General features: G+C 35.9%; 1 protein-coding gene across 9 annotated transcripts in view; it reads left to right on the top strand.

Moving 5' to 3' along the window:
• Nucleotides 1–15,664, top strand: part of ZDHHC21 (zinc finger DHHC-type palmitoyltransferase 21) — a 72,131-nt gene that overhangs the window by 34,180 nt on the left and 22,287 nt on the right. For all 9 annotated transcript variants that reach the window (XM_060409509.1, XM_042243455.2, XM_012125926.5 and 6 more), the window contains one exon: nt 14,503–14,619. In XM_060409509.1, the coding sequence (XP_060265492.1) occupies nt 14,503–14,619 (117 nt within the window). The remainder of the gene's footprint in view (nt 1–14,502; nt 14,620–15,664) is intronic.

Genomic DNA, 15,664 nt, shown 5'->3' with positions numbered 1-15,664 from the left:
TTGGTCATCTCTGGCCACTTCTCAGTGTCTTCAGTCAGCTGCTTGTTTACCAATTAATTGAGTTTTATCTGATTTTTAGTAGTGCTCTTATTGGTAGGGTTATTCTCATACAATCTCCTCTTTCATAAGTATCATTGGCATACAGTTTTGTTTAAAAATTTTTTCCCAGGTGATTTTTATCATTGCTTCCTAACTGCACAATTCCAGGAGACAGCACTCTTAATCTATATAAACAGTATCCTTTGGAGTTGTACAGAAGAATGCTCCTGTAACTGTAAGATTTGAGAGCTGTTGTTGTGCTGTAGAGAATTAAACTGGTGGTGGACTTTATAGTATCAATAGAGTTAAACCAGATGGAGAAACGAAGGAAATCGTTGCTGGACAATAGAATAACAAAAGGCTGAAAGGCTTGAGGCAGTTAATTGGAAATTGGTTTTAAGGTCACATTTGTTCTAAGATACTAATAAACTCTGTAGGAAATTTTCTTAAGTCTAAATAATAGAAAACTCTCCTTACTATAGCAGGTTATTATTATTATTATTATTGGTAATGACATTTATCATATTTTCTATAAAGGCAGAAAATTGCCAGTAATTTCAGTACAAAAATCATTATTAGTGTTTTTTATACAGTAGTGTTTTATAGTGGAATATTCTTCAAACAATCTTACCCCATCCATTTTTTCCTAAGCACTGTGTGTCTCTCATTTTTCTCTAAAACAAAGAAAAAAAGTATATCCAGCTCTTTGTTTTGTATGTAAAGTTGTTTTGATAGTATCAGAAACCTTCATAAAACTTGCTGTTCTTTTCTGTTATTTGGGCTATGGTATAAAGATCCCCAGATATCCCTAATTATCTTTGGAGATCGTGTTGCTGGTTACTGTACTTCTTTCTTGTGGAGAAAAAGTACAATCAAAGTATGCTGTGGTCTCTGACCCTGTATTCTGTCAGCCAGAGGAAGTGAAAGCTTTAGTGTGTATTTCCTTTATGCCCCTTCAGGTAGGTAGGTGGCAGCATATATCTTTTCTAGACCGTCTTCAGTTCTAAAGCTGAGTGCTTATTCTCTAGGTGGGAAAAGTGTTAACAACTCTTGCTTAGGGTTTTGTTTCTTTTTTTCTTTTTCTTAAATTGTGAAAGTATTCATTAAACAAGAGGAAAAGACTGACTTTTAAACTTGTGGTTGTGTTACTTAACCTGTATTTAGGAGAAAACTGGTAGATTATTGGTTAAATGCACAAGAAACAAAGAATTGAGAGAAAGCAGGCCGGTTCACAAACTCTGGGAAGTAAAGGGTTTGGAACCTGATTTTCTTCCATTTCTCTCTTGTCTTGGCTTTGCCTTTTCAGGAAAGTACATTCTCTGCTGGATTGTTTTAATAGCTTTGTAATAACCCCTTTGTTTTTGAGAGTAACTTAATGCTTTTTAGATTTCTTCTTAATCTTTACTTTTAAAATATCCACCTATCATGGGCTTCCAAGGATTTATGTGTTTTTACTATGTGAAGTTTTAAGGAAATGCTTTAATATATCCCTTAGTTAGAGAAAGGGGTAATAAGAAGAAAGGAAGACAAGGAATTTATTCACCATGAATCAGTGCCCCAAATCAGGATTGATTTTTGTGTTGTAAATATTGATTTATAGCTTCAGTCTTATACTAAAGAAGGCCTACAAACCCAAGAAGAATTAATATTACCATCTTCTTTGTGAATAGTAATTTTAAAAAATCTCTATAAATTCTCAGGTAATATTGAGACAAAAATTCATATTTAGAAAATTGCAGGAACATAAGTAATAGGTATCTTTCTAAATAAATGGAGATAAATAAAACATTTTCAGTTAGAATCACAGAATCCAAAATTAATAAAAATTATAAACTTGGAGATATTTGTAGGAGTTTTTCAAATGTTAGATGTCAGATTAATTCAACCATCATTTGTATTTATCATGCCACTATAATGTTATTTTTTATTTAAAATACTCTTGAAAATAATGTCTTCCTTTAAGCATGATTAGGATGAAAATCATCTTAAAAGATTTCAAAACGTGTAGTTGGGGAGCAATTCGGCATTTTAAATTAATAAAATGGATAGATATTAAAGAAAATAAATTTTCTTTGGTCAGAGTCTCTGTTTGACTATTTTTTACATTTTAAATAAATTTTAAATGTTTATAAGCAAATATCTGGTCATTTGGCATCTTGTTAAATTGTAAAAATATAGTTTAATAATTTACAGAATAAATTATAAAAATGTAATTGATCTTATTGTATGCTAATTGTTTACCAAAACCATTATTAGAAAATTATAACATTTTAATTAAATATGAGGGAAGGTGTCATTATAATTAGGGAGTATGCTTTCTATAGCTCACTATTTATTGATCCATGAATATTTCATTCATTTATTTCAGGAATTTTACTTTATATTTTTCTTGATTTGTAACAGTTGAATTAGTGGAAAATGTCAACTCTTTTAAAATACCATGAGAGGATAAGTAGTGTGGTTCCCATTGTACAGAAAAGGTACTGAGATGGTAGAGAGGTCTAGTAACTTGTCTAAGCAGAGAATTATCCCACCTGCCAGAGGTGTGTTTGGGCCCATTTCTGTCTATGCCTGAGTCAGTATGCTTTCTTTACTTATCAAGTTACTATTTGACTGTTTGCACTTTACCCTGAGGAAGATTTTTCAGCAGTTTAAAAAACAGTCAAACATCCACAAAATCTCCAGAGAAATCTTATTGGATCTCCTGATTGGTAAATTCATACTTGGCTATTTTCATTTTTAATTGAATCAGCACATTTTTAGTAGTTAATCTAATGTAAAGATTGTCAAAATACATGTTATAAAAGCATTATAGAAAGTTAGAAATATTTTAGAAAGTATGTACCTGCTGGCAATCACACACTGTAGGCAGTACTATCTCTACATTCTTTCTATGTGAGAAAATAAGAGATTATTTTCTTTCTTAAATAATCTGTAACTATTAGCGTAGAGTTTATGCAACTAATCATTTGTGGCACAGTTCTGAAGTTACATCTTTTAAATTGTTTTTAGATGAAGTAGATTCAAGTAATTTTTAGTTGATTCTTTTGTGTCTATTTTTATGTGAAGGGGGAAAACTAATATATTAACTGCATTTAAGGCTATGGGGTAAGTTACAGAAGTGGGAAAGGATGGGGGAGAATTTCAATAAAGGACATGTTGCCAGTATTCAGGAGAGGAAAATAAATAGTGTTTAGCAGTCCAGCCAACTCTTCTGCTAGGAAGATGCATTATTATTATTCCAATTAGCTCCTATCTAATAGTGTTGCTAGGGATTGATGTCAGATAGAACCTTGCCATGGAGTTATTTGCATAGATTTTTGGCTAACAAAGAATAGAAGTAGCTAGAGGACTTGGTTGCAGGTAGCTTTGAGTATTAATAAATCTCTTTATAGTTTAGTTTAATCTTCTTATATAATCAATCTTAAAGTATACTGAGTACTTCAATTATTTATTGCTGTTTTAAAAAGTGATTTAGGCTTTACGCTATATTTATATAGAATCATTTATTATGGACATTTTAGAATGAATAAAATTTCTGGAAATATGTATTTCGCTTATTTTTGGCAAGAATAGCCAAAAATATTGTGAAATTGAGATAAATATGAAATGAAAGTTATTTCATTAATAAGTATAGAGATAATTTGTTTTGTCTCTTTTCCTGAAATGCTGGTCGAAGTAGCATCTCTTGGTAAATTTTTCTTTCCTTTTTCTTTTTTTGCTAGAAAGGTATGGTGTCAGATGTATAGTTAGTTAATATGTGTTAAAAAAAAACTATATAAGAATACCCTACTGTTCTAACAATTGTCAGTTCTGTATGTCGTATATCCTTGTGCTTTTACTGAGGTGGAACAAAGAAACCTTATACTAAATCTTGACCTTGCCTTGCAGTACCACGTCTCCTGAATGTATGTCCTCGTTAAATTCTATGTAGCTAATTATTTATGAATATTATTACACTTAGTGTAAAAATTTAGCAGTTTAATTTCTCTGTGAGAATCTTTTAGTCACTGTGAGTTTAAGTGGTTAAATGCAATTTTATAATCTCACTCATCTCTCATTTTTTATCTGACGCATATAGCAAGAAAGTATAGTATCCTGCTTTCTTACCAATTTGCTCTAACTTTTCTAGAGTTTTTCCTGTTAAAGATAGGAAGGCAGACAAAATTATTTTTCTGAGATATTTTACCTTCAGCCATGAACCTGGCAGTCAGGTGCCAGTGAAATTTGCTCCTATATCTGTATCCAAATTTAATGTATAATTCTGATCACTCAGCAAGAGCCTTGAGTCAGGTATGAAGAGTGATTTTCTTTTTCCATTCAGATATTAATTTCCACTAGGATTTAACAAAACTGAAAAGTACATTTTACTTGGAGACTGGAGGTGAGAGTACTACACAGTATAATCCTATAACTTTGTGATTCAATTATAATAAAATTGAAGCTGAAGCCCATCCCAGAAAGTGCTGCTAACTGTACATATATGGTAGGATTTTACTTTATGCAAAAGCAAGTGCCACATGAACCTAACCTCAGCATGTGAAGTTGGTTATTTAGCCATTTTCAAAATTCAAATCTGTATATTTTAGATATCTTAGTTGTGATCTTAGCTATTTTCATTTTTGAAAAAACAGAAAACAGACCCCTGCCAGGAGTACAGTGGGGGAAGAAGGGAGAGTTTGGTAAGGATATCTGGAGATACTTGCGATGGTCACAACTGGGAGAGTGCTGCGGGCATTTAGCAGGGCTGCTGCTAAATGTGCTGCAATGCATAGTGCCATCCCTTACAAAAGAGGATGAATTGGCACAAAGCACGGTGATGTGCAGGCTGTCAAACCCCTTCACAGTAGCAGAAAGATCACAAATACCTCTCATGTTAATTTTCAGGCTAGTCTCATAAAAACACAGAAAACGGGGACTTCTGTGGTGGTCCAGTGGTTAAGACTACGTGCTTCCACTGCAAGGAGCACAGGTTTGATCCTTGGTTGGGAAACTAAGATCCCACATCCCGGGCCAGCAAAAAAAAAAAAAAAAACCAGAAAGTAACTTACAAATAATAGTTATGAATAAAATTGCTTTCTACTGATTAAGACTATTACCACTTTGGATGTAAAGTTTTCTTTGTAAAACAGTTGTTTATTTTCAAAAATTTTGAAGAACACTCATGAATCAGTTAAAAAATATTTGTCGAGCGTCTTCTTTGTGCACGGTGCCTCTTCTAGGCTCTGAAGATGCAGCAGAGACCACAGTAAAGTTCATGAATTAAGGAGCCTACATCCTAATTGGAGGAGCCAGGTGATAAGCAAATATATGGTATAAGGTTAGTATTATGAAATGTATAACAAAAGTGGGTAAGGGATAGAAAGTAATGCTGATACAGTCACAGGAGGCCTTTCTCATATTGACACTAGAGCAGAGATCTGAAACTCAAGCATGTCACTGATACTGGGAGGAAGAGCCTTCCAGAGAGAGGAAAGAGCCCATGCCAAGAATGTGAGGTGGGAGCGTGCTTGATATTTTCAAGGTACAGTAAGGAGGCCAGTGTATCTTGAGTGGAAAGAGGTAGGGCAGCAGTAATAGGAGATAACTGAGAGCAGTGAGAGCTGGGATTGGAGGCGAGGCTTTGTTTTGTCAGGAGGTTTAATTTAAAGATTGAGACTTTGGAATCTATTGAAGGACTTCTAGCAAAATTACACAAACTCATTTACATTTTAGAAGGAAAACTGATTGCTAGGAAGAGTAAATTTAGGGACAGTGATGGCAACAAAAAGATCAGTTACTAGACTATTAAAATACAGTCCCAACAAGATGGCAGTGGATAGGGGATAGTGGCCGTGTTGAAAAGTGGTGCCTTATAGTTTGAGAGCTAATAGGATTTGTAGATGATTTGGATGTAGGATATGAGATAGAAAGTGACAAGCTAAGTATGACTGCAAGGTTTTATGTCCTGAACTGGAAGAATAGAGATACCATTTACTGAGAGGGAGGAACCTGGAGGAAGACCAAATTTTAGGAAAAAGTTAAAAAATTTTGTATCTGTTGAGGTACCAATTCAGTATCCAAGAACAGATGTTAAGTAGACATATAGATGTTAAGATACAGAAGTCTGGATTTCAATAGAGTGGTGTGAGCTAGATATGTAAGTTTGGGGCCTTTACTGTAAAGATGGCACTTAAAGCCATGGAACCTGATAGAAGATTTTCTCGGGAGTGAGTATAGATAGACAAGAAAACAGATCTTAAGACAAAGCCCTGTATGTGTTGGTTGCTCAGTCATGTCCGACTCTTTGCAGCCCCATGGACTGCAGCACGCCAGGCTTCCCCATCCTACGCTAGCTCCTGCAGTTTGCTCAAACTCATGTCCATTAAGTCTGTGATGCCATCCAACCATCTCATCCTCTGTCATCCTTTTCTCTTCCTACCGTCAATCTTTTCAATGAGGCGGCTCTTCATGTCAGATGGCCATAGTATTGGAGCTTCAGCATCAGTCCTTCCAGCGAATATTCAGGGTTGATTTCCTTTAGCATTGACTGGTTTGATCTCCTTGCTGTCCACGGGACTCTCGGAGAGTGTTTTGCGTTATGTTCTCCTCTAGGAGTTTTATAGTTTCTGGTCTTAAACCTTTAGATCTTTAATCCAATTTGAGTTTATTTTTGTGTATGGTGTTAGAAAGTGCTCTAGTTTCAGTCTTCTCCAGCACCACAGTTCGAAAGCATCAATTCTTTAGCACTCGGCCTTCTTTATGGTCCAACTGTCACAGCCATATGTGACTACTGGAAAAACCGTAGCTTTGACTGTACAGACCTTTGGCCAAGGGATAGCTCTGCTTTTTAGTACACTGTCTAGTTTTGTCATAACTTTTCCTTCAAGGAGTGAGCGTCTTTTAATTTAGTGGTTGTAGTCATCAACAGTGATTTTGGAGCCCAAGAAAATGAAATTTGTCACTGTTTCCACTTTTTCCCCTTCTGTTTGCCATGAAGTGATGGGACTGGATGCCATGATCTTGGTTTTTTTGAATGTTGAGCCAGCTTTTTCACTCTCCTCTTTCACCCTCATCAAGAGACTCTTTAGTTCTTCTTTGCTTTCTGCCCTTGGAGTGGTGTCATCTGCATATCTGAGATTGTTGATAGTTCTCCCTGCAATCTTGATTCTAGTTTGTGAGTCATCCAGCCTGGTATTTCAGATGATGTACTCTGCATGTAAGTTAAATAAGCAGGGTGACAATATACAGCCTTGATGTACTCCTTTCCCAGTTTTCATCCAGTCCATTCATTGTTCCACGTCTGGTTCTAACTGTTGCTTCTTGACCTGCATACAGGTTTCTCAGGAGACAGGTAAGATGGTCTGGTATTTCCATCTCTTTAAGAATTTTGCACAGTTTGTTGTGATCCATGCAGTTAGAGGCTTTCACATAGTTAGTGAAGCCAAGCTAGATGTTTTCTTGGAATTACCTTGCTTTTTTCCTATGATCCAATAGATGTTGACAATTTGATCTCTGGTTCCTCTGGCTTTTCAAAATCCAGCTTGTACATCTGGAATTTCTCAGTTCATGTAATGTTAAAGCCTAGTTTGAAGGGTTTTGAGCATTCATTACCTTGCTAGCATGTGAAATGAGTACAATTGTATGATAGTTTTAACATTCTTTGGCATTGCCCTTCTTTGGGATTGGAATGAAAACTGACATTTTCCAGCACTGTGGACACTGCTGAGTTTTCCAAATTTGGTGGCATATTGAGTGCAGCACTTAACAGCATCATCTTTTAGGATTTGCAATAGCTCAGCTGGAATTCCATTACCTCCACTAGCTTTGTTTGTACTGATGTTTCCTAAGGCCCACTTAACTTCGCAGTCCAGGATGTTTGGCTCTAGGTGAGTGATCACACCATCGTGGTTATCCAGGTCATTAAGGTCTTTTTTGTAAAGTTCTTCTGTGTATTCTTGCCCCCTCTTGTTAATATCTTCTGCTTCTGTTAGGTCCATACTGTTTGTATCCTTTATTGTGCCCATCCTTAAATGAAATGTTCTCTTGGTATCTGCAATTTTCTGGAAGAGATCTCTAGTCTTTCCCATTCTGTAGTTTTCCTCTATTTCTTTGCATTGTTCACTTGAGAAGGCTTTCTTTTCTCTCTTTGATTTCTCTAGAAGTCTTCATTCAGGTGGGTATATCTTTCCCTTTCTCCTTTGCCTTTCACTTCTCTTCTTTTCTTAGCCATTTGTAAGGCCTCCTCAGAGAACCCCTTTGCCTTCTTGCATTTCTTTTTCTTGGGAATGGTTTTGGTCACCACTTCATGTACAATATCATGTGTTACAACTGTTTTTTTTTTTAGGGCTTTTTAAAATGCAAAATAATCATTAATTTTTGACTGCACCGGGTCTCTGTGGTTGTGAGCAGGGCACTCCCGCTGCTGGGTTTGGGCTTTTCGCCGCGGTGGCTTACCTTGTTGCAGAGCACAGGCTCTACGAGCATGGCTTCAGTGGCAGTGGCTGTGGGCCCCGAGCAGGGCCTCTGGTGGTGGCACATTGGGCAGGTGCTCCCTGGCACATGGAGTCTTCCTGGGCCAGGGATGGAGTCTGTGCCACCCGCTTTGGCAGGTGGATTCTTATCCAGTGCGCTACCAGGGAAATCCACAACTGTTGTTTTATAAGAAATCTTGTCATATAGTGTAGGAGTGTTTCTCAGCCTTTTTATTTCCATTATTTCTGTTCCCCTCAGGAGCCTTTTTAGACACTTTCTCCTCTTCTCTCTGTGAAGTTAAATACTAAAGGAATAAGACTTTATCAGGTAGGACTGATTTTGGACAGCCAGGAATCACTGTAATAGCTAAGATTTTTTATCCTCCAGGAACCAATTTTCTCTCTCCTGGGGGCAGTACTGCCCCTACTGAGAATGCATTCAGAACAAATCCTCCCCTTGTGCTTTTTATATAGGAGTGCTGTGCTGTCTTTTGCCTTTATTTTTCCAGTGAGATTTAGAAACTGCTTACTTAGCAGTTTACAAATCAAAAGAAAGTGAAAAACTCCTACCAGTAGGACTCTACTGGTGGGGGAATTTTATTGGGATTGTATTAATTCTATACATCAGTTTGGATAATTGACATCTCTACATTACTGAGTTTCCTGATCGTAAACATAGTATAGCAGCAGGAAGAATCTGGAAACATGGGTAATACAATGATGATGAGTGAGTAGTTAAAACTTTTTCTGAAAAGAATATTCACACATTTACCAGTGAGTTCTAACTCTGTCATGTATGAAAGGGAACAATAATTCCAGTCTTATGCAAACTTATTAAAATAACAGGTAAAGAGAAAACTCTTCCCAACTTATTTTATGTGTATAACATATGTTGGATATATAACCTATCAAAGATAATAAGGAAAAGAAGGAAAATTAGACTAGTCTGATTATGAACATAGATAAACAACCCCTAAACAAAATTTTAGCCAACTGTATCTGGTTATATATAACCAGCCCGGACAAGTTAAGTTTATCTTAGGAATGAAAGGTTATTTTTACACTAGAAAATCAATCAGTATACTTTATCACACTAACAGATTAGGGAAGATCCCCAGGTATATGAAGACTACATATATCAATGTATGAAGACAAATATACAATTCAACCTCCATTCATGTATAAACTCTTAGCAAACTAGAACTAGAGAGCTTTTTGAGTGAGATAAATGGTTCCAAAACAAACCAACAACCAAAAACCACACACAGAACACAACACAGCAGCTGTAGCTTGTTTAATGATAAAATGTTGACCTCCAAGTTGCGGGACAAGGTATTGATGCCTCTGTGCCCCCGTAACCATTGTTATGAAACACAATGCTAGAAATTCTAGTCTATACAGTGAGGCAAGAAGAAGAAGGAAACAGTAAAACTGCTGAAATAAATAAGCCCATCGTTACTCTTGTGTAAATATGTAAAAGTCATGATGTCATGATTGTGTAAATAATTTATTCAAAGATTCTTTGGGATTTTAAAAGAAAGTTTAAGAAGTCTGACTCTAATAAAATATTTTAAAAAATCAGTTTTACTTCTAAATGGCGGCAAGCAATGCTTTAGACAGTGAAATTAATAGCAGAACTATTTATAACTGAATCAAGAAATAGGAAGTTCTTGAAGGAAATCTGACTAGAAGAAGCACAAGACCTCTAGGGGAAAATTGTGACTCTTAGTGGAGAGAATATGTCAGGTGTGTGTATGTCATAACTTGAAATCTGATTTAAAAGTTATTATGGAAATATAAATTACAGTTGACCATTGAACAACACAGATTGGAACTATGCAGGACTGCTTACCTGTGTGTATTTTCAGTAGTAACTACTCCAGCGGTTGGTTGAATCTCCTGATGCTGAGGAGCTGTGGGTATTGATTGCCTACTATGAATTATATACAGATTAACCCCTGTGTTGTTCAATGGTCAGCTGTATTTAGAATAACCAGTAATTCCTTTTTTAATTGAAGTATACTTGATTTACCATAATATCTTATTTTCAGACGTAACACACTAGTGATTCAATATTTTATAGATTATACTCCATTTAAGTTCATAACAATACAAAGGCTGAATTTCCCTGTCCTGAACAATATATCCTTGTTGCTTATCTATTTAACACTTAGTAGTTTGTGTGTCTTAACCCCATAACAAGATATTCTTGAAAAAGAACAAATTGGGATAATTTGGCCACCTAGATATGGAGAGTTAGTACAAAGCCATGGTAACAAAGATGTGCTCACTAGTATTGGGATAAGCATATAAACCAAGAAAGCTGAATAGAAGAGCCCACATCAGACTCATTCATGTATGGAGACTTGACCTCTCATCACTGAGGAAAGACCAGCTTTTTAAATAAACCATCCTGGGACTATTGAATAACCATACAATAAAAGTAAATTCAGAACTGCTTATTTCTCTGTGTACAAAAATGAGTTCCACGTGGACGAGTGACCCACATATGAAAGGCAAAATTATAAAGCTTTTAAAAGCTTTAGAAGATGATATAGGAGAATGTCATTACTACCTCAGGATTGGGAAAGATTTCCTAAATACAAAACAAAAAAGCACTAACTAAAAGAAAAGATTGATGAATTGGACTGCATTAAGAATGTGGGGTTATCAAAAGTTGCCATAAAGAGAATGAAAAAGTAGACTCGGAGTATGAAAAGATACTGTAATAAGCAACAGAAACGTAGCATCAAGAGTGTCTGAAGAGCCAGTCAGTGACCTTTCCCATAAGTCAGGGATGAGGGGTTGGATGAGGGGAAGAGATGCAGTGAGGGCGCTGTGTGTGTTCTCAGATGTCCACGTTCTTTTCTCTAAACTGAACTTGTGTTTTCTGTGTTCATCTATGTATAAACATTCTTACATGCAAAACATGAACTGTGTGCTGCATTAGACTGTTCAATTCACATGATAGTCATTCTATGAGTCCAAAGTCCACTATACACATTCTTTCTGTCTTGCAACATCTTCCTAAATTCCATAAAAATGGGAAGAAATGAAAACTATAAGCACAGTTACAGTATTATTAGTTTCCTAGGGCTGACACAGTTTACCACAGACTGGGGGACACAAATGACAGAAAGACGTTTTCTCATAGTTCCGGAGCCTGGGAGTCCAGGACTGGGACGTGTGCAGTTCTGGCTCCGCTAGAGGCCTTTCTGCAGGCGGCTGCTTGTTGCTCTACCCTCACGTGGTCTCGCCTCTGCTGCAGCACACACGGTGTCTCCCTGGGTTTCTCAGTTCCCTCTTCTTAATAAGGGTACTCATCAGATTGGATTAGTGCCTGCCCTAAGCGTCCCATTTTAACTTCATCTGCTCTCTAAAGGCCTTTTCTCCAAATACAGTCACATGCTGAAGTACTGAAGATGAGGTGGGATGAGGACTTCAACATACAAGTTTTTGGAGAGCCATAATTCAGCCTTAACAGTGATTATGTAGTAAAGCTTTAAATAGCAAATGGGTACTTGTGATTTAGATAAAATTTCCCAAGCCAATTTTTGGATTCAAAAGTACTGTATCTAAAAAAAAAAGAAAAATCGAAGACAGAAGTAAAGATGTTGTGCTCTGGAGATGTGTGTTAAATGCCTCAAAGTATGGATTTAGTACTTATGTTAATTATGTGTGTATAAGATTAAATACATTTTTTGAAAAAGAGTGATAAAAAGCAACTTCTGAATTATTTTACTATTTTACACAAATACTCTTAATAATAAATGTATATCTAAGTGGATAAATATAATTTTAAATAGATCTTTTATAGTCTCGTCTTCATCCCTAAGAGGTATAAATTCTAGTTGGCAGAGAATTTTTTAATCTTTTCACTGGGGAAAAAGAGGATGAATTTTATTTGGTTACATGTGTCACAGATTTTCCTTGACTTACAGTGGGATACATCATGATAAACCCATCCTAAATTAAAAATATCCGAAGTTGCGCTATCTTAAAGTCAAAAAGTCATAAGGTGAACCATTGTAAATTGGGGACCGTATGTTTTTTTATTAGGGTGAGCTCTACATAGCACAATGTGTGAATTCCTAAAATTTGCCCCACTATGCAAAATCATTCAAAGAAAACCATAAGGGTTATGCAGAGAAATGAAAATATTCAAAAACTTTGTCAGTGACACTTAAAAAGGACACCTAATAAAAACAGCAGCATGGTCTTGCATGTTAACTAGTTAAGATATGCTGTAAGGAACATTGCGTTTTACCTTAGAAGAGACCTAAAATTTTCTCGTGGAAGTGAGTATCCAGAAGGGTTGCCTTATGTGAGTTATTACAAGTGATGGGAGGAGAGTCACGTGAAATTGGAGGGAAAATTTAATACCAGCTGTGGATGAATGTGACTTATAACACTTATGACAAGTTGAGGTAGCTGGTAGATGTTTGACAGTGTGTATTTGTGTATTCCAGTATGGCTTGGGTGAAGGTTTTATTGTTCATCTTGGGTTTCTTGCAGATAAAATCACATATAAACAAACACAAGAGCCTTGCTGTGGTCAAATTGTTGCTTAATGTATCAGTCATATTGGAGCATATTTGTGCTTTGAAAAAGCATTGTAGAAGAGCTTACTGTACTGAATTCGTGGTGTCATTTATAGCCCCATCTTTTCCTCTTTACATGTTTTGTAGGGATTCTCTGTTCTCTTTTTACTGAAGTTTTGAAATGACTGCCTAATATGTGACTATTACATAACATCTTAAGTGTCTTGGTGAATTTTAATTTCTTCCCGGCTAATAAACTGGGTGGTTTGAGTGTGGACTCAGAGTTGTGCTTGAGCCTGGCGGATGATCCCTATGGTACATAGAAGAGCATCAGTTCTTTTGTTTCAAGCAAGATCATTATGTTCAGTGACCTCCCTGTTTCTGGTATTGCCACCAGAGTACTGTTAAGTCCTAACCTGAATCAATATTAAAAAAGCATGTGGATGGTTATGTTTTGGGGTCCTTCCCCTTCCTGTGTTGCTTTTTATCCACCGTGACTTTTTTATTCCAAAGCTTCGCAGCAACAGGCTTCCAGAAGTCTGTGTTCTTTCATCTCCCTTGACTGGACTAGTCTATCCAGAGGAGGGAGAGAGAAGGAAAGAACTCTGAGGGTAAATGAAATGGCTTCTCCTGTTTTCCTGACCTCCTGCCACAGCTTCTTTGGATCACTTTCAAGACTCTCTTCTTCATGCCCTGGGCTGGAAAATCAGTTTTCCCTCACAGCTTTTCTCTTTCTAACCTCTCAGTCTAGGCATCCCCCTTTGTTTCTCCTGTCCTGTGTGCACACATTCCTGTTAAAACATGTGTCTCATTGCTGGGGTTTCGCAAAGTCGGCTTCTCTCTGTGAATAAATTGCATACTTCTTGAGGGCGCAGACCATGCCTTTATCATTTCTACATTTCTCCTACATAGCTCAGTGCTTGGCAGTGGTAGTTGGGTGAGTGAATGAGTGAATGGATGAATGAGGGGAGATTGAGGAGAGCTGTTCATGTGACCCTATTGTTTGTGTGTTCCTCTCATTTTGACTAAAATACATAATCTCTAGGTATCTTGGCCACTTGAACTTTAATATTATGAATCAGACTTGTGCATTCAAGCTTTTTACCAGTGCCATAATAAAATTTGTGTTTGTTGAACCAGAGATTGTGCACCATCTGTTTTTTTCTTGATTTTTGAAGAATGTTTTGTTTTTTGCTGCAAATGAGCATGGGTAATTTGCAACTTTAGGATTGAGTTTTTATCTGATAATAGAGTAGTAAAATCCTGTTTTTCAGCTTGCTACTGTGAACTACAAACAATTATTTTTGACAATTTCAGATATTTATATATTTATAAAGTGGAATAAACTCATAAAAGGGGAGTATAGTTCTTTTAAGATAATAAGGGAAATTGTTATGGCTCAGTTCTTGATTATTATTGCAATTGTAAGTAATTTTTGAATTATTTTTAAGGCTTTCCTTTTCTTACAGGACCTCTTTGTTGTTAGACATGAATTGGCCATAATGAGACTAGCTGCCTTCATGGGCATTACAATGTTAGTTGGAATAACTGGACTGTTTTATACTCAACTAATTGGCATCATCACAGTAAGTATGTTTTTAATGTAATGTATTTATGAACGTATGTCCTAAATATGAACTTAATTCTAAAAAGTTACAAAAAGTTTAGAAATTAAAGAGAAACTTACCATAGTCATTTATATAGTACCATTTTTTATGCCTGTGTAATTATAGTTATAATCAGTGTACAGAATGTACATATAATTTTGTATCCTGCTTTTAAAAATTAGCTTAGTTTTATATGGCCACAAACTTCATGTTTATAGTTTTTAATAGTTTGATACACTGTTTAGTGACTACATCATATTTTAATTAATCATTTTTCTGTTGATCAGTATCTACTATGCAGTTTTTTCTCTATATTACAAATAGCTCTTTGAACATCTCTGTTTTTCTCTTTTAACTACTAATTTAAGGTAAGTTCCAAAAAATAGAGTTGCAGGTATAAACATTTTATTAGTAAGTAAAGGGCTTTTTTTTGCATGTGTTTATTAGCCAAAGTGGACTTGTCACAACAGAAAAGATTTTTATTTTTATTTTTTATTTATTTATTTATTTGTTTATTTTTTTATTTTTCTTTCTTTCTTTAATTTTTAATTTTTTTGTTATTATTATTTTTTTTAGTTTTTTATTTTTTTTAATTTTAAAAATATTTTTATTTTTACTTTATTTTACTTTACAATACTGTATTGGTTTTGCCATACATTGACATGAATCCACCACTGATGTACATGCTATCCCAAACATGAACCCCCCCCCCCGACCTCCCTCCCCATAACATCTCTCTGGGTCATCCTCGTGCACCAGCCCCAAGCATGCTGTATCCTGCATCGGACATAGACTGGCGATTTGATTCTTACATGATAGTATACATGTTTCAATGCCATTCTCCCAAATCATCCCACCCTCTCCCTCTCCCTCTGAGTCCAAAAGTCCGCTATACACATCTGTGTCTTTTTTGCTGTCTTGCATACAGGGTCATCATTGCCATCTTTCTAAAGTCCATATATATGTGTTAGTATACTGTGTTGGTGTTTTTCTTTCGGGCTAATCGGCTCCAGTTTCATCCATC

This window comes from Ovis aries, chromosome 2 (assembly GCF_016772045.2).
Source record: "Ovis aries strain OAR_USU_Benz2616 breed Rambouillet chromosome 2, ARS-UI_Ramb_v3.0, whole genome shotgun sequence".
Taxonomy (NCBI): Eukaryota; Metazoa; Chordata; class Mammalia; order Artiodactyla; family Bovidae; genus Ovis; species Ovis aries.
This window is presented reverse-complemented; position numbering and strand designations above follow the sequence as displayed.